This window comes from Suncus etruscus, chromosome 7 (assembly GCF_024139225.1).
Source record: "Suncus etruscus isolate mSunEtr1 chromosome 7, mSunEtr1.pri.cur, whole genome shotgun sequence".
Lineage (NCBI taxonomy): Eukaryota > Metazoa > Chordata > Mammalia > Eulipotyphla > Soricidae > Suncus > Suncus etruscus.
This window is the reverse complement of record NC_064854.1, coordinates 112,283,128-112,306,893: the sequence shown is the minus strand read 5'-3', so window position 1 is coordinate 112,306,893 and position 23,766 is coordinate 112,283,128. Positions and strand designations below refer to the sequence as shown.

The following is a 23,766-nucleotide window of genomic DNA, read 5'->3' as shown; positions in this document are numbered from 1 at the left end:
GGAGGATTGAACCACAGTTCTTCCTAGATCAGCCACATGCAAGGCAAACGCCCTACCACTGCACCATTGCTCCAGTCCCCAGGATGCAACATCACTTCTGAGTGTCTGAATCTCTAATCCCATTTATCAACTTCATGCACACACCTTCCTACACAGGACTCCGAGGATTCCCTTAGTGTCTGGATCAAGCAGGTTATGACAGCATCCTTAAGCTCAACAGCCACTCCCCACCTCCCTTAAGCACTACTGTATTTAGCTCAAATATCCACAAAAATATCTAAAAAAATAAAGAAAAAATTAGCCTGTTAAAATAATCGGAGCTCTATCTTTCTCTAATTGGTGGCACTATATTAGGTTCATTGTCCTAAAAAGATGGCAGAATAACCAAATAGGCTCCCTGCAATCCATATGTGATATATTATTTTAAAGTATTTATCAATGAAGTAGCATATAAAATCACTAATGATCAAGCTAGAATGACAGAAGAAATTGGGATTTCATTAATGGCTATAAAAAAGGAAGCTGAATTTATTTCCAGTTGGAAATTAAGTTTACAAAGAGGGAAGTTGAATAGAGTATGAGTGTTACATTTGTTTTTATTCCCTCCTGCAGATACTCATTAATTTCAAACAGCTTCTGAGCATCTGAAATCTTTGTCTATTCATGCAAAGAACCACTTGAAGGCATATAATGCCTTTAGATTTTTGTATTAGTCTAGGAAATATCCAGTGTTTTCTTTGAGCTATTTTATTTGAACATTCTGGTAAGTTATTAATGTTCTGCCAAACAGTTATGGGTATAAAATGGCAGTGAACTGCTATTAGGGGTTACCCTTTTTATGAATTTCTTTTTTATTAATACCTTTATTTAAATACCTTGATTACAAATATGATTGTAGCTGGGTTTTAGTCATGTAAAGAACATCCCCCTTCACCAGTGCAACATTCCCATCACCAATGTCCCAAATCTCCCTCCTCCCCACCTCACCCCCACCTATACTCTAGACAGGCTTTCCACTTCTCTCATTCATTCACATTGTTATGATGGTTCTCAGTGTAATTATTTCTCTAAATGTACTCACCACTCTTTGTGGTGAGCTTCATGCCATGAGCTGGACCTTCCAGCTCCTCTCTCTTTGTCTCTGAGAATTATTGCAAAAATGTCTTTTATTTTTCTTAAAACTCACAAATGAGGGAGGCTATTCTGCATCTATTTCTCTTCCTCTGACTTATTTAACTCAGCATAATAGATTCCATGTACATCCATGTATAGAAAAATTTCATGACTTCATCTCTTCTGACAGCTGTGTAATATTCCATTGTGTATATGTACCTCAGTTTCTTATGAATTAATAACAATAAAAGATACTCATAGTGGGGCCAGAGAGATGGCACAGCCTTGCATGCAGCCAAACCAGAACAAACCTGCATTTGATTCCCAGCATTCCATATAGTCTCCTGAGCCTGCTAGGAGCAATTTCTGAGGGCAGAATCAGGAGTAACCCCTGAGCACTGCTGGGTATGGCCCAAAAACCAAACATAAAAAAAGATATTCATTAATGTAGCTTGCTTAATTGAGTTAGAAAAGGAGATTGGTTGGGGCCAGAGAGATGGCATGGAGGTAAGGCGTTTGCCTTTCATGCAGAAGGACGGTAGTTTGAATCCCGGCATCCCATATGGTCCCCTGTGCCTGCCAGGGGCGATTTCTGAGCATAGAGCCAGGAGTAACCCCTGAGCACTGCCAGGTGTGACCCCCTCCCCCCCACAAAAAAAGAAGAAAAGAAAAGGAGATAGGCAGTGGGCAAGGGGGAATGAAAGCCATATTCTCTCAGTAATCTTTGAGGCCTAGGACTCTATTGACCTTAGTCAATTAATCATCATTTTTCCAGTAAAGCACTGCAATAAAATTCTAGCTGGTCTCTTGTATCATCTCTGCCCCTTTACATATCATACCAAGTGATATTCTCAAAACATATAGCTAATCACATATTTCTGTGCTTTCCTGTCCATGGCTAACTTCTAGCAGACCTTGATATGGGCCATTTATGTGTCCCCTTCTTGCCTCATTGGAAGTTTATGACATATGTCTTTCTTTTCTGAACTGAACTCTAGTCACATGTGACTTCTTGCAATGTATGCTCTTGGCCTTTACTGAAAGATTTTGCATAAGCAGATTCTTCTGGAATTCTCCTTTCTCCTTCCATTCTTTCTGGTTTGTATAACTATTATAAATGTTAAATCAAATGTTTTACAACTTCCCAGGATGTTCCTACAAACTGTTTCCTATTTATGTGTCATCTCTTCCCAAAGTGTAATGATATAGTATGTGATTTTTATTTTTAATATTCTCATTCAACTGTGAACTTTACAGTATTGCAACTTGATATTTTGTCTTCTGTGTACAAGACCTTTGTACACATTAAATAGTGAGATTTTTATACAAATATGTTTTGATATATTTTTTTCAAAGTAGCATCTGCTTTGCTGATAATTTTTAGAATTTTTTTTGTTATTTTTTGTTATTTTTTTGGGAGGGGGGTCACACCTGGCAGTGCTCATGGGTCACTCCTGGCTCTGCTCAGAAATCGCTCCTGGCAGGCTCAGGGGACCATATGCGATGCTGGAATTCGAACCACCATACTTCTGCATGCAAGGCAAATGCCCCACCTCCATGCTATATCTATCTGGTCCTGCTTTGCTGATAATTTTTATTACTTTGGCACACAGCAAGAATTTTTAAAAAAATTTGCTTGTATCATAAACATTTTGAAAATATAAGACAAAATTATGTCAAACTCGCTGTGACTCTGAAGTCTCTAGAAAGAGACTTTAATTCCTTTAATTTCCCTGAATTTATTTCTTTGTTCTAAGTAAATCATAACTCTTCTAAGAAGTGCCAAATAAAACAGTCATCTTGTTTGAAAAGAAAAGAAAGGCTTATGTTAAATTGGAGTTCTCTTAAATGGAATCAATGAGATCAAGATTCTGAAAGATGAGGCTTGGAGAATCATAACTTACGTTGGTTTTGATGCTTCAGCTTGATCGGTCTGAAGTTTTTCTCCTCCTTCTACCTCCATTGTGCAATACACAATTCGATTAGGGGCCAAGGATTTGAGCCCTTGAACTTCCATGATCACCACCTGGAAAGAGAATTAATTCCACATAGGGAAGATTATTTCCAAAGTTCATGAACATCTCAAGTGGAAATAAATAAGGTGAGAGGAAGTTATAAACAAAGCCAATAGGCAACTCATGGCCTCTCTCAGATTTCTCCACTTTGACAAAATCAGTATAACCTGAAAATGCAATTCTTTGGAGTGGATTTCCTTACCTTCTGGGTGAAATGACAAAGTTCACCAATTCAGTTATTCACTGGGGATACAAATATTGAATACTTTAACAATTCTTTTTTATGTTAAACACACAAACTCATTTTTGTTTACTGCAAAGAAAACAGACTCACTCCATTTTTAATATTTTGGTTTGAGGTCACACTCAGTAGTAATTAGGGGTTACTTGGCTCTGCACTCAGGAATTACTCCTGGCAGGCTCAGGGGACATTATGGGATAACAGGTCAGCGTTGTGCAAGACAAATGCCCTATCTACTGTATTATTGCTTTGCCCTCAACTCCTATTTTCTTTAAAAATAGCCAGCTTCTATTTTCCTTTCTTTTGGTTTTGGGCCGTAGCCATCAGTGCTAGGAAAAGGTGGTATCAGAGTTCCAACTTAGTCTTCCTGAATGCTAATCATGCGCTTCACCTGTTTAGTTAAAGTAGTTCAACCTTTAATTCAGCACCCTGCAGAAAGGAATTCACTTTTCTCTGTAGAGTAAAGTAAATGATATTTCAAGAGTTTGGGTAAAGGGCAAGTGCCATCCACTTGGATTTTGAGTAGTTGAAAGTAGGAACTAGAGGGTCTATAGCAACCTGAAAGACACATTCTAACTAAAAAAAGAATATTTGCTACTTATGTCCCACTGCCACATTACTTTTTACCAACCTAGGGTTGCCAGATACTCTGATATTTTCCAACCAGAAAAAGGAAGTTTGAATCAGAATGAAAGTTAGAAATTTAGACAGTAATCTGAAAAGGGAGGTATAAAATCAACAAACTCTATTCTGCAGTCTCGAACCAAATCAAGTTTGCAGCTACCTAGATGCTTTGTTTTAATTTTTTTAGGGAAAAGCCAGACTGGAGTTTTGAATGCACCAAAATGGTGTCATTTACAATTCTTCCCACCACTACTCTCAAACTCCATTAAAGCATTTGCTATTCTCATATTCATTGTTCTCCATTGCTCATCAACATAAGAAATAAAGGAAAGGAGGCAAGGGGGAGAACAGAGATATTGATTTAAAAATCTGTAAAAGAGATTCGCATCAGTGACCTCAAAAGTAAGGAGTATTTAAAAAAAATGTAACACTCATATGAATGCTGTGAAAGGCAAAGGCACTCCCATAGTGAGAGAGATGTGGGTAGTCAATAAAAAATTCTTTAATGGACTTGATACAAGGAAATGAAATAGGATTGGCTCAAATCAGGATGCCCAAGTCACAGATGTGCTGCTCACTAGACCAATAATATTAAAAGGTTAATATGAATCAAGATCAACTGTGTGGCTTCTTAAACTAGAAATTAAACTATCTACTAGAGGTGGAGGAAACGCCTCCAAACTAGGTAGAGCCAAGACTTTCTAGATCTCTCATTTTTCCCTTTGAGAACCACGGCCAACAATGCTCAGTGCTCACTTCTGTCTTTCTGCTGGAAGGTCAGTTCTGACAGTGCTCAGGGTTCATACATGTATGTTGCTCAAAATGCAACTAGAGTTAGCTTCTTGCAACGTAAGCATTTTAATCCCTATTCACTCTCTCACCCTCAGTCTTTCTTCTTCACGACCCCCCTAGTTTTATTGATGTTATGCTGCTTGATCCGGGAGTCACACCCTCAAGTGATGCGGGTAATGACTTATTTTCAAATCACCTCAGCCTGTCCTCTCATCTGTAAAGAGGGGATAATGTTATTTATCTTGCTCTTTCCTGGGCTACAGTGTGAAGATGAAATGAAATGATACAACTAACTACAAATTGAGCGATAGAAAGAACCACGAAACAAGTGAAAAGAAACAGGAGGCACCCCGAAGGTGCTCCATTGGGGTATTCAAATGAGGCAAGTTCAATTTTAATATTTGCATCTTCATTAGCTGTGTATACGTGAAAGTTATCTGCAAGTACCTTCAATTTCAAGACAGTTTCAAGGATTCACTGAACCAATGAGAGTATAGCACCTGGTCTACATAACTTTAAGTACCTAATGCTTTCTATCAGAGTATGTTCCTTGTCCAAGGACATGCCACCAGGCTTGCGATTCAGTACTCTTGCTGCAGATAATAGCTTCTTGCTCTCCTTTCTTGCCATGAAACTCTGTCATAAGCTGGTCCCTCCCCCAGTATGTTTTGCACTATCCTTAAATTCAATACTACTCAGCCCTGATGAGGTAATTGTCCCCTCTTTCCCTCTTCTTGCCTTCCCTCTCCGAGCACCTCCAAACACACACACATACACCATGCATGATTTTGGCTGACAGTTTTGGTATGATTTGCAATGTTCTGTTCTAATGAAGAAGTGTTTTGGAGCCCTCGAGTCTTTTAATCTGTATACTTAAAGACTGAGTGAATTATCTACATATAGGAATATGACTAGGGAGTCATCTACAAGTATATATCAAATAATCAGTTTTTCAATATTGAGAACTAATAAGGAATTCAGAAGTTAGTGATTAAAAGCTTCATGAAAGCAAACATACCACTCCCTTTTCCCTTTCTGTAAAAAGAGGCAAGATGGAATATATTGTCACCTCTAATTGGCAATAATCAAATTCAAAGACACCAAAGAAAAAGTGTTCAGTAGTATTTAGAAAAAAGGGAAGTTTCTGTGAAATTAAACTGATGATTTTTTTTCATATACCAACCACGCTAAATTTAATTGAAAGTTGTCTCTTTTGACTGCAAAATACATCTTGAAAACATAATAATGTGGCTATCTTGAGCAAACTGAGCACAGTAAAACAAATTATTTTCAGTTAATACACAGCAAGCTTTAATGGTATTTGAGAAAATTTAGTCTTTACAAATCCTAATTAAATTTAAAGGAATTTGAGCTATTCTTTAAGTCTCACAAATTAATGGTCAATGTAAAATCTCATAGCTTTTGTTTTTCATTTAAAAATCAATTTAGTTTCCATGTCCCATGATCAGTCTTGATTTCCCTGCAGCCCCACCCCATTTCGGCTTTGTCTGCAGAGCAAAGGACACTCTAGTCCCTCCCAAAAAACACAGCCAGTGCCATATCCAAAGTCTTCCCCCAAGTTGCTTCTGTGTTCTACTGACACGTCTGACCTCCCTGCTATCTCTCACCCCATCTCATGTTCATCTGTCCAGGGAGGGACTTTCTGGTCCCTCCTGTCAACTCTCCTCTTCTCAAACTACACAAACCTTAAGAAGACATTTCAATTTATATTACATATGAATCTGGGACTAGCACTTCTTTTTATTTTTTTTTAGAGAATAAGAAACTCAATATTCACTTGAACAAATCAATGAATTAGTTGGCAACATTTATATTATATATAGATAATATCACATGTTTAAGAAAATAGACTATAAAGCAGAGCTACCTCTAGCTACCTTTTATACAACAAATCCAATAGATTTTGTTCTAAAACCACATGAAACTCCAGCATTACAACCCATTAAATGCAAAAAACTATGGGGAACCTAAGAAAGACAACTGCAGTGGCAGATATGGAGAAAACCCCTGGCAAACTTCCAAATATCTGAGCCTTATAGATGAGGACCTAAATCAACAATTAATGTTTTAGCAGCAGAAATCAAGGTGTCACTAACCAGTGAAATTAAGCAATATGTATACATATATATATATAGATATATATATATAACTCAAAGAACAACTCTTCCAGAAGATGAGAGAATCCATACAAATGGAGCTGAATGAACTATAAAACATGTTAGCAAACCATAATAGTAGAATTACAAAGGTGGAGACTTGCATAGAAGAACTCTAAGACAAATTACAAGCAGCATTGATAAATAAGTCAAAAAAGAGGAGAGACAAAACAATGGACGAAAATGTAAGGTATTTATTGAACAAACAGAAAAGAAATACTCTCTAAATTATAGGACTACCAAAAGGGGAGGAAAAAGGGAAAGGGAAAGAACAAATAGTGAGGGAGATAATAGCAGAGAATTTTTCCATGTAGATCAAGATACACCTGAAAATCAGTTATCTGAGTAGAAGTGAGACATATTTATTAGCTTGTCAAACATTCTGCCATAAATCTTCCCTTATAGCTCCTTTCCTTGGGTGACACAATGAATTAAAAATTAGGCTTTACAACAATAAGAAAGTCAACATCAGAAACAACCGGAAAGAAAATTTGTGACTCACTATAAAATAATGAGGTTAGTTACTTCTCTCTTAATTGCCACTTAGACTATAAAATTGTAAATCTTTGAGTGCCATTTTATGATGGAGAAAGCAAAATGAGATTAATTTTAGTAGGTAGTTTCTAAGACTTCATTTCCTTAAGAAAAGTATGAACTCCTGGATAAGGAGTTGTTGATTAGCTAACCTGTGCACTTAGCACACTCTTATTTTAATAATTGCTCCTGGGGTGAAAGAAGGAAACAAGTTGATTGTGATGCATCTAATCATTCAGGTTCTGCTGACTGTTGCCAGGAAACTTTGAAGAATTAGTTTTTACCTCCAAGGAGAAAGATAACACAACGTCTGACTTGGACAGCTGATTCTCACTTTCCTCGCCCATGTCGATGATAGAAGCGTTGTGGCTGCGTTTGAGTTTCTGGAGCTTAAACTCGCCTCCTTTGGACACAGGCATACTTTCCAAATTGGCCATAAGTAAGTTGACTGATGACTTCAGCTCTTCGATGTACATGTTTTCCATTTCTTTGGATACAAACTTGGGAAATTTGCGTTCCTTGAGAAGAAATGGAAAAAACCATGAGCAAAGTAGTAAATAAAGATATGAAGGTTTCATTACTTTATATACCAGTGTAAAGATTATATAGGGTTGAGTAGACAGTTGCTTACCTTCAGTTACTTAAATATCTACAGAGAGGAAACATAAATATGTTCTATAAAAGTCACAAAACTCATTATAATTCTATTTCTGATCCCAAGTTTTTTTGTTTTATCAAAGCATAGCTAGTTGTTTTTGTTAACCTATTCAGATAGAAAAATACTCTATACCTGTATCTATAAATATTTTTCTCATATGAATAATTTAAAAGGAACTCATTTGAAGTATTTCAAACATAGCCATGATTATTCATACGAATACTTACTATGTTCCAAAGAAACAAAACATTAATAAAGTGATGACAAATTTAAATTCCTTAAAAAAACTGAATTTAGTAGAGACTGATTTCTATTATTTTTCTTTCTTTTGCTCATGAATTAGGTTGACAAAATATGCTTTAGTTTGTTTTTTTATATCTCTACATTTTCTAAGTAATTTAAAAATCTACCCCAGAATAACTTCTCACTTCAAATAGGAACTGGCCCTTCCCAAATCTATACCATAATTGATCTGGTGACAGGCAAGAAAGTTAGTTTGACTTCGATTTTGTTATTGGGAAAATACAACTTGAATTGCTAAAACAATGATAAAGAATCATTAGTTTGAATATGTTGTAGGACAGGACAGATTTTGGCAAGGCTTAAATCAAGACTCAAATAGAAGAACCTCAATAGATTTTTTTCTCTAAAATTTTTTTCTGGATTTGCTTTATGCTTAAGATGTTTTCCTATTCTTATAGAATTGCTAAGAATCCTAACTTTAAAAATATTACACCATGCTTTCTAGAGGCAGAATAAGAAAGTTACAATGTCTTTTAAGACAAAAAGGTTGAACATTTCTAATTCTCACTTAAAATACCACTAATATAGATACCTTGAATCAATTTCTATGTTTGGTATTATGCTATGATGAATTATTTAGGTATGAGTTATGTCATCCATAGTTTTCTAATATCCACAAAGCATCATTTTAGTTTCTTGAAATTTTTCTTATTTTCTTTCAATTATTATTTATTTGTGAGTTAGAAGGGTGTTTAATGTAATCACAAAATTTCACTGAGAGTTACATAGTGGATAAAATATATGGCACTTGGAGCTATTTTTATGCAATGCCAATCTTTCTCTTAGGTACATCACAAGTATTCATCTTCATTCTGCCTCTGTAAGTGACTATCAGTTTTCATATAATCATCCATAATTTATTCTCAGTTTTACTTTCTAGGTGGGTTATTCCTATTGTACTTTTTTATATTTCTGCTTCATGTCTTTTTTATCAATGATAACTATAATTTATATAAAATTTCTGTTTAATGTCTATCTTTAAAACTGGGCCAAAGGAAGGGACCATATCTATCTTTATAGATCTAATTCTTGGTCTACAGAATATTTTGAAAATATGAATCCAGAAGATGAATGGATTTTCCAGGTTTCAATATTAAATATCAATGTAACAAAACTCAACAGTGAAGAGCTAGTGGAGGGATGACTAAATTCTGGAAGAACATGACATTCTACATTTCCATGTAAATTAGTCTGGGGTTAGAAAATCCACTCAAAATTAAAGAATCAGTCCCTTCTGGAATTTATTTGACTAATCAGTTCCTGCTTTTAGGATGGGCTTAATCTACTGCAAGATACTTTCCCAATGTGATGAGAGAAACAGGATAGATAAATTTGAGATAAGTACTTGACCTCAACAGTGGCTTATAATGATTCAGTACAAGTATTACCTCTCTTCCTTCCTTCCTTCCTTCCTTCCTTCCTTCCTTCCTTCCTTCCTTCCTTCCTTCCTTCCTTCCTTCCTTCCTTCCTTCCTTCCTTCCTTCCTTCCTTCCTTCCTTCCTTCCTTCCTTCCTCTTTCTCCTCCCACTTCCCTCCCTCCTTTATTGGGGTAATATTAGTTTACAAGAGTACAAGTGTTTAGATATTTTAGGGGTTCCCTGTTACCATTCCATACTACTCCCATAATAATATGCCAATATCTTTCCACTATTGTTCAAAGAATCCTTCTCTGACTGCCCTCCACTTGAAAACCTTATTTCTGCATTTAAAGTCTAAGAGTTTATTTTATTGAGCATTTCCCTTGCTTTAATGTCTTTTGTCAATTTTGAACTCTTATTCCGAGTTAGTAAATATCAGAAATAATAATATTCTGAAGCCAGAGTGGTGGTGTAAGCAGTAGGGTATTTGCCTTTTATGTGCTGACCTAGGACAGAGATTTGATCCCCCAGCATCCCATATGGTCCCCCAAGCCAGGAGCAATTTCTGAGTGCATAGCCAGGAGTAACCTCTGAGAGTCACCAGGTATGACCCCAAAACCAAAAAAAAATTATAATATTCTTTATATATATAAAAAAGACAATGGAGATGTAAGAACATGACTCTTAAAAATATTTCTACTTCCATCAGTGTGCCTGGAAGGGAGTAAGGCATAAAATAATCATGAGGATTCTTCTCTGTGGGTTAAGGTCAAGAAGTTTAAAGCAGGTGCTGAAATGCAAGTGTTTGAGATATAATCTCTTTCTAAGAAACAGATCTGACTTTCCAGTAGTAGACTGTTGGACTGAGTGTCTTATTAAAGAGGAGTTTAATACTATGATGAACTGGCTGAGATTGACCCTTGGATATGTTCTTTTCACCAAAAAGGTAACAAGCAACTATAAATCCAGGCTTATATAACTATGTCATTATAGAATATTATCTAATCTTCTTATGAATATTGTCTTTTTTTTTTTGGGACACACCCAGGGTCACTCAGGGGTTACTCATGGCTTTGCATTCAAACCAATTCTGGTAGAATCAGACATTTGTGATGCTGGGGATTGAGCCTGGGTCAGCCATGTGCAAAGCAATTGCCCTTTCTCCTGTGTTCCTTGAACATGGCCTTGAGGAGAAAAGGGGAAATAAAGTGGGTGGACTGTGGTCCCCAGACCATGTTGAAGGATATTAAACAGCAAAGATTACATCCCAACAGCCTGAACTTTATCATGTGGGACTCAAACTTTATAACTATATGACATTCTTGGTTGAGTGGGTAAGTGGAGTCTGATTTTTTGTTGGCAGCTAGTGTCCTTACAGTTGTCATGGAGATGTAGAGAAACAAACACGATGTTTATGAAGTAGTTTCGTTTCTTTCAATCAGCCTTTAGAGACTTTATTGGTTAGTGTAGCCCTTCTGTCACATTTATCTGTGAGAGACATCAACAGCTTTTTACTGCAAAATTTTATGTAAGATTCAGTGATTAAAGATAACTCCATACAGGCCCAATGTTAGTGTCCACTACACTTGGCATGGCAAAATATTGGAAAAATCCAAAGAATGATTTCTCTTCTCCAACCTTGGACAGTTCCTAATGGCATTATAAAGAGAACCATCAAACTGAACTATGCAAGGGAAAGCAGGGACATTTATTTTTCATTTCAGGGTACTTAAGCCATGAGAAGAAATAGCATTCTGTCAATCTAGGCTGAGGTTCTTGAGGGGAGTTTTCAGCAGCAGATCCATTACAAACACATTTTAATGTTGAAATGATGCCCAAATGAGAAAAATGTAGCCATCCATCCTGATTGTTCCTTTCTCGGCAAAAAAGTAAATTAGCCTTGACAAAAGGATTGTTTATTCAGAATGCTTTATGAAACACATAACAAACACATGGACAAAGTCTTCTAAAGACAATTTTTCTGGCCATGATTTTTGTTTTTGGTTGATAATGTTCCTCAATAGAGCTCACTACCCAAAGGCAATTCCCACCAGAGTTATTTATGCTCAGCCACACTGAGGTATTCTTTTGTACCCTGAAATATAGCATTTGAAAGTGCTGATAGCTGTCAGCCATTTGCTTTTCTATGTTTTCATTTTTGCTTATAGAAGATGAAATAATTTTTTAAATGCCAAAAACAATTCTTCAAAAAATTTTAGCTATTCAGATTCAAATGACACATACTGGCAGGTGATCAAAATAAAAGGTGTGACAGAAAGATATTTTCTAGATCCAAAAGTTCTCTGAGTTCTGTGTTGTGATATTGCAGTTATTTCATATATCCTCTGTAAATCTCTGGTCTCCTTCATTCTTGAGTAATGCAGTTGTCACTGGGGATGAAAGAGTGAGTAGAGAATCTATTGTGTGGGCAAAGGGTGAGGGTATGTGTTAGGAGGAAAGACAGTGCAGAGGGAAAGCAGTCAGATACCTTTGTGTGACTTTTTTAAATATAAGTCATGTTCAAAGAAAAGATCTACAAAGATCAACCAAGCAACATTCTCCAACCACATTACTGAAATAAATTACTGAATAAATTACAGAAATTATGCTGTGAATCTTGGATCTGCCACTTATATATGATTTGAAAGAGGTAGTGTTTGTTTGTTTTTTGGTGAGTGGGCTGACAATACTCAGGGGTTACTCCTGGTTCTGCGTTTAGAAATTACTACTGTCAGGTTTGAGGTACCATATAGAATGTCAGAAATTGAATCCATATTAGCTGCATGTAAGGCAAACACCTTATATTATGATATCACTCTGGTCCCTAGACAGATTTTTTTTTGTTTGCTTTTTTTCGGCCATACCCAGTGACCTTCATGGGTTACTTCTAGCTATGAGCTCAGAAACCATATGAAACGCCAGAGTATCGAACCTCAGTCGGTCCTAGGTAGCATGCACAAGGCAGATTGCCTCAACGCTTGCACCACCACTCTGGCCCCAATACAGATTTTTTTTTTTTGGGTCACACCTGGCTGCACTCACGGGTTACTCCTGGCTCTATGCTCAGAAATCGCTCCTGGCAGGCTCAGGGGATCATATGGGATGCCGGGATTCGAACCACTGACCTTCTGTATGAAAGGCAAACGCTTTACCTCCATGTTATCTCTCCGGCCCCAAGACAGATTTTTTTTTGATTACTGCTCCATAATACTGCTCAAGGTTTACTCCTGACTCCTGGTAGTGCATTGGGTAAGCATATTGGATGCCAGTTATTAAATCCAGGTTGACCACATGCAAGACAAACACCTTACCTGCTGTAATGTCTCTCTAGCTCCTAAAGACAGGAAGTTTTTATTCTTTTAGTTTCCATATTTGCATTATTTCTTTTAGTTTTTTAAGTTTTTTTGGACCACACCAAGAGGTGCTTATGCCTTCCTCGTGGCTCTATGCTCTAATATCATACCTGGTAGTTTTAAGGAACTAAATGGGGCGCTGGTGAGTGAATTTAGGTCAGATACATGCAAGGCAAATTCCCTATGTGTGATAGTATCACTGTATTTCCACATTTGTATTGTATATATTAAATTCTATGTAAAGAGACATAAAGTAAGAGATGGGAATAAATATTTGCATATTTGACCCGTCTACTGACTAAATATGCATATATTTACTTATATCTGTGCAAATATACATATCTAAATAAATATTTAATAAGAACTTCTCTTTACAGATACATACACACAAGCATATATGTTTCAGGCATAATGCAATCAGCAACATCTTAGAGAATCACAATGTTATATGGCATTCATTGAGTCTTAACTGCATACTAGGCATAATCTAAGTACTTTATCATCTTTACCTTATTTAATCCCGCCAATAACTTTTGGAGACTAGTGCTCCCATTTATTTTCAGTTTAGGAGGAAAATCAGACATAAAAGATAACTAAATTATCAGCAGAATTGGATTCAAAATAGAGTCTCTGTTAAAAAACAATGATATATTGATAGGGAAGATCACGCAAGGCTCTTTTAGCCTGTTGCAGCCTCTGTGCATCACCTCACACCCCCCCCCCCCAGTGTGCAATAAAAGGTGGTGAAAGTATAGAGAGAATTAAAGAGGTGTGCTCTTATTCAGCAAGGAAATGAGTTCTTGTAAGTTATGTACCAAAACCAGCAATACAGATACTAGAAGGTACCTTGGGTGCAGCTATATAGAATCTACACTGGCTTCTTTACTGAACCTACTTGACTACTGAACCTTCTTTTTTGAAGTGGACAATTGTATGGTACTACTTTATGGAGCAGAGTCTAATTTGTATGCAGGAGTGTCACTTTTTTGGGTAGAAGATTCCATTTTAATCTTATTTTTGTATTGCACAGAACGTAACTCCAACGGAAATGTGTTTAGAGATTATTTCTCTCTGGCGAGCATATTCTTTCAATATTTGCAATAGTTCTATGACATGAAAGGATATCTTTTCTCTGTGTAGCACAGGAATCCAAATGGCAACTCCACTTTTAAGAGATAGCTTAAAATGTAATTAATAATTAAATAAAGATAAAATGAACTATAATTAAAATTAATAAATAACCTTCATACCTCTGAAACGAATACTATATAAACTGTATTATTTGTCTTATATAATGATCTAAAATTTTCTAGATTTTTACCCCAAAAGGTGGATTAAAAAAAAAACCCAAGCAAATATCACAGCAACACTAATGCCACAATCTATTTAAGCTTCAATGTCAACTCCTGTTCACACAATTTAAATAAGTTAGACTTAATTCCTGGTGAAATTTGGGGTCACTTTAATATCAACATGAGAGGATTTGGGGAAATATTTGAACAGGGATTAAGCAATCTATCAAACAGATTAATAAAATGCATTTCGATCTCTTTCTGGGGTTTTTACAGCAGCATGTCTGATGATCACAGTGTGAGTTAATGTGACCCTCTCTGATATTTTATGAGCTGTTGATGGGATTGAATTGACAGGCTACAGTATAGGATGTGGAAAGACAAATGCTGCCTTGCATTTGACTTCTATCTTTTCAAGAAAATGTAGACATACGACTTTCAGTGGAGATGGTGGTGAGCATACTGCTGGAAAATCCACCAAAGTCCCTATAACCCAGTCACCAAAGTCATTCTTCAGATTCTTTTGGTTAATTTGGCCATCTGGATTAACTGAAGGCAGTAACCATAATATTTTAATGGAAGAGAGTTAGAATTTTCTGACAGAGTCAATCATCAATAAGAGAGGCTTGTGGGGGAGAGGACCAGTCAATTCCTATAGCAACTTTCTGCTATTTTCCAATAGCAACTTTACAACTCCCTCTTATTTGACAAGAAAGAACATGATTAGAAGCAACTCAAAAGATGCAACTCAGAGTGGGCTCCTGGATGGGGGTCAGATATCATAAAGACCAACATACAAATAGGAGTTTGGTCATTTCAGTATCCTCCTTCTCTAGAAAGGGGTCTGGATGCAAAATTAATAATTGATTACATGTATGTTAGAAAGAACACAAAATCCCAAGAGACAAGGGAAGAATTCAGGTTGGTGAGTATATCCTGGTCGGTAGAGAATGATTACCCCTCAGCCTATAGAGATAGAAGTTCCTGCTTTAATATTTTTCTTGATTTCCTACATCTCTTCAACTGATTGTTACTCTGTGTCATTTCTCACATCATTTAATAAAATGATAAAAGTATAAAAAGAAGAGATGAAAATTGGAATTAGAATACTCAGTTTTCTTCATAGTGAACACATTACTTCGAGTCTTTGATGTGCCTGGGGAAAAATATTGTGACCCTTGTCTTTAAACAGAGGTCAAAATAAGAGTTGATTTTAACTTTTCTATTTTGTTCCAGGCATCTTTAATAAAGGATTGGTTAGGAAAGAAAGGAGACAAGAAAGAGGAAGAGGGAAAGGGATAGAGAGGTTAGTGGGTTCATGACAAAATAGGTGATGGCCTGAAGAAAAAAACACGTTGGACTCTTGGGTTGTAGTGATGGAGAAAATGAGTGTTTTTTTAGTAAAATCATTGTTGTGTGGTAGTATGGTTACTGATTATGAATACTGACTCTATCTAGGCACTAAGTATCCTTTGTTAAATTCTCCAACATCTCTGCATTAACCTCCTATATAAAATGGGTGTATTGATAATATTTAACTGTCAAAGAACTAATTATGGAAAGCAGTGAATAAAAATTGGTACATAGTGGCAGCCATTAATTTTTACTATATCAGTTTGGGTGTGCCCCAAATAATGGAGTTCCAGTCACAGAACCCCATTTCTTATATAACCTTCCAACTTGCAGTGTTTGTTTAATAAAAACTACCATTCTATAAGGGTTCTAGAAGTTGGTCCCTTAGAAGTTGGCCCCTAGAAGTTGAATCATTCAAAGGTTATGAAACTTTGAATCTGAAAGCAGTAGTATGAAAGGGAGAAGATGGAGGGAAGATTCGAGCGAGAATTTGAATGATTTCTCATGGCAATTGAAAACATGCAGAACCAGGTGAAGCAGTCATGTTTTGTACCTGAAAATAAAATCAGACTTACAGAGAAAGAAAGGAATAAACAAGACACACAGAATTGAGAGAGTTGGTGGTCCCTGAATCATTCCTGGGTGTTGATTGTGCCTTGCCCATGCGCCCTATGAAGAAAAAATTCCTGATCCCTTGAATCAATTCCCTATTTAATATAAGCTCCTTAAAGTTGATACCTCTTAATTGCACTGAAAACAGATAAATAGTTCTAACCGTATTTTAATTCAGAGAACAAAGTGAATTATGTATGACGGGTGACATCCATATCCAGGAATTTCTGGTTATGATATTTACAGGAGCTGATGTTCAGCCATATGGGTTGAGTTGCAAACCCTCACTAAAATTCATTCTGATGCTAGAAATAGAAATTTCAGGGCACACATGTTAAAATAAGACAAGCAGTGGTGCTTTGTTGAATATTTGAAGCAGTTCTTCACAAACTAGTCAATATCTCTTGATAACTTATTTAATTTTTAGTAGATGAAGTATTTCTCAAATTTCCTCTGTATGACCCAGACTGGCTTAGGCAAAGAAAACATTTATTTTCTTAGAATAAGAAAAAGGAAAGGAGGGGCCAGAGAGATAGCATGAAGGTAAGGCGTTTGCCTTTCATGCAGAAGGTCATCAGTTCGAATCTGGCTTCCCATATGGTCCCCCGTGCCTGCCAGGAACAATTTCTGAGCCTTGAGCCAGGAGTTTCCCCTGAGCACTGCCGGGTGTGACCCCAAAACCACACACACACACACACACACACACACACACACACACACACACACACACACGAAAGGAAAGGAAGGGAAAGAAGATATACATCTCAGATTTAAGAATAAGTAGATTTGGCGCATAGCACAGTGGTAGGGTGTTTGCCTTGCAAGTGACCGATCTAGGATGGACCTTGGTTCAATCCTCAGGCATTTCATATGGTCCCCAGAGCCAGGAGCGATTACTGAGCACATAGCCATGAGTAACCCCTGAAGGTCACAGGGTGTGGTCCAAAAAGCAAAAAAAAAAGTAGATTTAATGCTTTGAACATGTTGAATATTTGTATATTCCTTGTCTGTTTGCTGTATGTTGACTTCATCATTCATCTTTTTCTTTACCATTAAAAGACACAGAACCCTATAACTTTGCTCAGAGTCTGTAGGTCCCAGGAAGGGAAAGGATTCATTAAGTATCCATTTATGGGCCAGTCACCAGTGTTAAGAACAGCCTGGGAACTATGATTAGTTTTTTGGGGGTTAAGAGTTCAATTTCAGGATCAACTAGCTATGGCACTAGCTATGGTGAGTCAGGACATGTGATTACTATAGAAGGAAAAAGTCACTGTTTTAGAGAACAGAAAATAGTAAGCACAGAATCTCTCACAGGAAGATTCACTTACTGAAATATTTGGGGACCTTCCTCTACTTTTAAATTATTATTATTATAAATAATAACCAGATTTATATTAATGCATATTTTGCTATCCAAGAAAATCCTACTTGGTTTCAGAATATCTAGAAGTATAAGGTGAGGGAGAGAGATTTTCAGTATACTATTTAATATAAGCAAATTAATTTCCTAATATACAAACTGTTCACTCATGGTCTCTTAAAAATTAAAATTATTTTCTAGTTATTAAAATGTTAAGTATTTTAGTAAAAAACAATTGATTCTATAATCTTTCTTGGTTTTGATACATATCTATGTGTTATGTTATTTTCTCTAAATTGGATGAATATTTATTAGTTGTGGATGTAATAGTCGCTTATAAATAGGTAATGAAAAACTGCCTCCATTTTTTGAATAGTCCACTAAAGAGACCCTACAAATACAAAAGTAAATTTTAAAGCCTAATTTATATTTACTCTTGCATTATGCAGATTTTCAAACATAAGAACTTTTATACTCCCTTAACCAAATTTGTAACTGTATACTATTTTTAGGTATCAGGCTGACTTAAATATAAATTCTGGACATATCCAAAGACAAGAACATACACTTCCCAGTCCCGCTGCAGTACAAGATCCCCTTGCAGTTCCAAACTACAACTCAGGTCTCTGTGTGGTGAGTACCAGCAACATTCCTCCTCCCAAAATATGTCAACATGAAGAAATTTCAATTTATATCATATATTTCCATGAAGATTGGGCTTAGTACTTTCTTCTTCTATAAACTATAAGCCCAAAACTCAGTTGAAAAAAACCAATGAATTAGTTTGAAATATCTTTATCATGTTTAGATAACTTTGCTTGTTTAGGAAAATAAACTCTAAAGCAGATATGCTTCTGTCCATCTATTGTACAACCAGTTTAATAAATAAGTTTCTGAAACACCCTGAAACTCCAGGTTTCCAACCCACAAAATTTAAAGAACAATGAGGAAACTAAGAAAGATACCTGTAGTTGGGTATATAGAAAGAATTCCTGTCAAATTTCCAAGCCCACTAAAATGCCTGAGCCTTATAGATGAAGACTAAGATCAACAATTAATGCTTTAGCAATATAAATTAAGGAGTCACTATTCTGCAAATTTAAGATATCTATAGATGAACAATTCAACCAACTCAAAGAAGAACTCTTTCATAATATAAAACAACCCATACAAATGGAACTGAAGGAACAAAAAACATGTAGGCAAGCCATCATACCAGAATTACACAGGTGGAGAATTGCATAGATGAACTTGAAGACAATTTATAACCCACATATATAAAGAAGTCAAAAAAAGAAAGGAAGTACAAAATAATAGAGTAAATGTAAGGTATTTAATGAACAAAGACAAAAAAAAATCTCCAAAGAATCTCCTACCAGAAATCTCGTACCAGAAAAGTAGAGAAAAAAAAAAAGGAGGGAAGAACAAGAAGTGAGGGAGATAATATCAGAGAACACTCCCATTCTTTGAAGGAGGCTGCTGTACAAATCCAAGAGGCAAAAAAGAGTGCCAAACAAAATAGAACCTAACAGAACAACAAAGACATATAGTAATCTAAAAGCATAAACAAGAGAGAGATTGACTCTTTAAAGAATAAGGGAGAAAAAACTCAACTATAAAGGGAAAAACAGAAGAATCAAAATAGATCCTCCATTTGAAACAATACAGGCAAGAAAAGAGTGGAATGACATACTCAACCTACTGAATGAAAGAAACTTTCAACCTAGAGTTCACTACTCAGCAAATCTTTATTTACATAGAAGGGAAAGTTAAAAAGATTCTCAGCAAAAAAGAACATGCATATTGGCACTAAAAACACATAGTCTAAATGAACTACTCAAAGATTGATTATAGAAACCAAATACTCAATTGTAACAGCAACAATCTTACACAATATAATGGAACTAAAGTCCTTTCTGTGAAAATTTTCTTAAATGTCATTGGGCTAAACTCTCTTATCAAAAAGCACAGAGTAGGAGTTTGGATACAGAAACAAGACTCAGCCATCTTCTACCTGCAGGACACACACTTAAAATTTTAGGATAGACACAGATTAAGAGTAAAATACTGAAAAACAATTACATAAACTACTGGAAAACAAAAGAAAGATGGGACAGCCATAATAATATCAGACCAAATTGCATTCAATAGACACTACATATTGATCAGCAGAACAATAGACCAAGAAGTACTAACTCTGCTCAACATTTATGCAGCAAGTGTAGAGTCAGCAAAATTTGTAAGACTTTAGCACAAACTTAGAGAAACATATGGATGGAAAGGTGATAGTAATAGGAGATTTCAACATGCCATTTTTGCCACTAGACAGATTGACTGGGCAAAACACCAGCAAAGACATAAGAGCCCTAAATGAGAAACTAGAAGAATTGGGATTAATGTATCTATATGGGGCCTTTCATCCTTCAAAAACTAAATACACATTCTTCTCAATGCACAAAGAAACTTGTCTAGGATAGAACACATTTTAGTACACTAGTCTGACTTACATAAATTCACAAAGAATTATACCAAACACCCTATCAGACCACACTGCCACAGAGATCAAGATTGATTTTCAAGGGCCAGAGAGATAGCACAGTGGTAGGGCCTTTGTCTGGCATGCAGCCAATCCAGGATGGTCGGTGGTTCGAATTGCATATAGTTACTCGTGCCTGTTAGGAGTTATTTCTGAGTGCAGAACCAGAAGTAACCCCTAAGCGTCGACCCCCCCCCAAATTGATTGTTAAAAGAAGATGTGGAGAAAATCTAAAACCTGGAGACTAAACAACATGCTGCTCAAAAACAACTAAGATGAAATTAAGAGGGAAATAAAGAGATTCTTTGAGATGAATGATAATGAAGAAACAAATTGACAAAATCTATGGGTCACAGAAAATCTATAATTAGAGGGAAACTCATAGCAATACAGGCCTAAATTAGCAATTTCTGTGCATAATTAGGAGTAACCCCTGAGTACCTCCAGATGTGACCCCAAAACAAACAAACAAAACAAAAATACCAGAACAGAAATCAACAGTATAGAAACAAAGAAAACATTACCAAGAAATGATGAGATGAGAAGCTAGTTTTTTAAAATAAACAAGATAGACAATCCACTGGCAAGACTCACAATATCAAATCAGAAATTAAAGATGTGGTATGTATATACTATGACATATTACATAGCTGTAAGGAATGATGCAATCATGCAATTTGCAGCAATGTGGATGAAGCAAGAAGATATTATGTTAATTAAAGTAAGCCAGAAGAAGGATATATACAGAATGACATCACTTATATGTGGTATTTATAATAACTGCATGAAGAAATGCAATGGTCTATAAATGGTAGTTGTCTTGAACACTGTTAGTTCCTGAGTATAGTGAGAAAGAAAGAAACTGAAGGGAAGAGACAAAAAACAAAATCCTACTTTGTCTTTTACACTTCAAAGAGACCTGCAGCAATGGATATAGATGTTTAGATGTATAGATTCAGCTGATGCTCGATTAACTGCTTTTGACAGATGTGTATAAAATTTTTCTAATGCTTTTACCCACAGAAACAATGCAGTGTAGAATGTGTTTGGAATTCACAGACTTCCACTTCAGTGCTCACTATAAGAACGTTTTCATACTTTTAATATGTCTAGGATAAATCTTTAATCCACTGCTCACAGTAGTTCTTGGAGATATAGGTTGGCCACCCTAGTTTTGCATTGAAGTGCCGTTAGACTTTAATACAGTGTGCATTATGATAATATCTAGACAAATATTCTGATTTATTCATTTCCTTATAATAAAGGCTGCTAATATTATCTACTATTTATGTCCACAAATATCATTGGAGTAGGCAACTGCATGCCATAGAGTCTTGTTATAGTGCTCATTCATTGAGTATGTTTTACCAATTTATGTTCAATTCAAGCTAGTTCACTATTATATTATAATACCAATGTTGTCACTTTACATTCAGGAAAGGAACCTGGATGCTAAAGATTTGTTAGATGACACTTTATCATGCATACTCATTTTACAGTGCTCAGTACCATATTGCTTAGTATTCTAGGCTTGAAAATTATGATTGTTTTATATTTCATACACAATCTAACCCAGAAAGCTATTTTTTCAGCAAAGCTTACCCTCACCAATGATGGTTTGTCTAGGTAGTATAAAACCTTGTTATCTGCCCTGCCAGAATTTTTTTAACAACTCTGACCCATTTCACCTCTGTCAGTTTTTCAATTTCAATTTATGGATTGATCTTCATTCTCTATCCATGTGTGTGTATGTGAGTTTGTGTGGTGGCCATATGTCAGTCTAATGCCCATCTGTATTGTAAATAATGTCTATGTTGTATATAGTCTTTCACCCTGTTATATATAACCCTTCCTTCCCCCCCCCCCACTACCACTTTACCTTTACAAATTCTTTTCTATCCTCTCACTCTCTCACCCCTGATCTGTTATTACTCTTTTTTTTTTGGTTTTTGGGTCACACCCAGCAGCGCTCAGGGGTTACTCCTGGCTTCATGCTCAGAAATCGCTCCTGGCAGGCTCGGGGGACCATATGGGACGCCGGGATTCGAACCGATGACCTGCATGAAAGGCAAACGCCTTACCTCCATGCTATCTCTCCGGCCCCATTACTCATTTTTTTAAAAACTCTTTTTACCCTCCGTTCTTAAGTCCTCAGGAATCAGAACGATCCCCCCACCCAAACTCTCTGCCAGCTGGCTCCCAAAGTGAAAGGACAGTCTCCAAGCCCACCTTCCCTCAGCTCAGGAAAAAAGTACTGCCACAGCTACTGTTGATTTGTTCTCAGCGACCTCTTTTCTCCTGGCTTTGGCTTTTGAGAGACCTTCAAGTTGAGGACATTTTCTGGTCTGTGATGGCTATGAACCATCTCAGACCCCACAAGACCATGTCCCAGTCTATAAATTTGCTCTGGATTTTATTTCCCTCCCCAGATTATTTCAAAAGATTTCAAGGGGATATGTATATTTCCTTTGTATATTTCTTTAGGTATATTGCCTTAATAGGTATATTTCTTATTGTATATTTCCTTATGTAGATGTAGCTTTCCCAATCCCCATTTTTTTTGGATTGATTTAGTAGAAAATTCTAGTAGACACAATCATATTTGTTATCAAGGTGTTTAAATAAAGATATAAAAAAGCATTACATGATATATTCTAAATTATGTTTTCACTACAGTCCTTTAAATTCTGTACCTGAGATGATTATTTTAGGCCTCTCCCAGATTCAATATTTAGACAAACTTGATTAGAATTGAGTTTGTTCTCTTAACTAGCACTTACATTTAACCTGGCTTCTTCCAACTATGAAATAAGAATGACAACTAAAATGTTCTCATTGAGTTACTTTAAGAATTAAAAGGATGTGGGCCCGGAGAGATAGCACAGCGGCAATTGCCTTGCAAGCAGCCGATCCAGGACCAAAGGTGGTTGGTTTGAATCCCGGTGTCTCATATGGTCCCCCGTGCCTGCCAGGAGCTATTTCTGAGCAGACAGCCAGGAGTAACCTCTGAGCAACACCGGGTGTGGCCCAAAAACCAAAAAAAAAAAAAAAAAAAAAAAAAAAGAATTAAAAGGATGGTACATGAATTTAAGATGTTTGGCACAGAGTCAGAACTCAACAAATACTGTTAATAAAATTAAAGACTGATAGTTACAGTAATAATTGTGTATAAGACTTAAATTAGTCATCAATAGTAGATATAAGTTTTGCTCTAGAAAAATTTTATATACAGCAAGATTTACCAATTTTCATGAAAACCCCTCATTTAATGACCAAAAGAGAAGATAAATGTGGGGTAGTATTAAATGCTAACATAGAGTGAAGGTTTTAAATTGAATACTAAAGATTGAGTTGGAGAGACTGCATAGAAGAGGAAAAAAGGGGCAGTTACTCAGAGAGATATTCACTGTAGCTGCACTGGGGAGTTCTAATGATAAATTTA

At 36.1% G+C, this 23,766-nt stretch overlaps 1 protein-coding gene across 4 annotated transcripts in view; it reads right to left on the bottom strand.

The window, feature by feature from the left end:
• CADPS (calcium dependent secretion activator) overlaps positions 1–23,766 on the bottom strand; it is a 569,958-nt gene that overhangs the window by 303,678 nt on the left and 242,514 nt on the right. For all 4 annotated transcript variants that reach the window (XM_049777276.1, XM_049777275.1, XM_049777273.1 and 1 more), the window contains exons 5-6: positions 7,781–8,014; positions 3,018–3,139 (exon numbers count right to left, since the gene is read on the bottom strand). In XM_049777276.1, the coding sequence (XP_049633233.1) occupies positions 3,018–3,139; positions 7,781–8,014 (356 nt within the window). The remainder of the gene's footprint in view (positions 1–3,017; positions 3,140–7,780; positions 8,015–23,766) is intronic.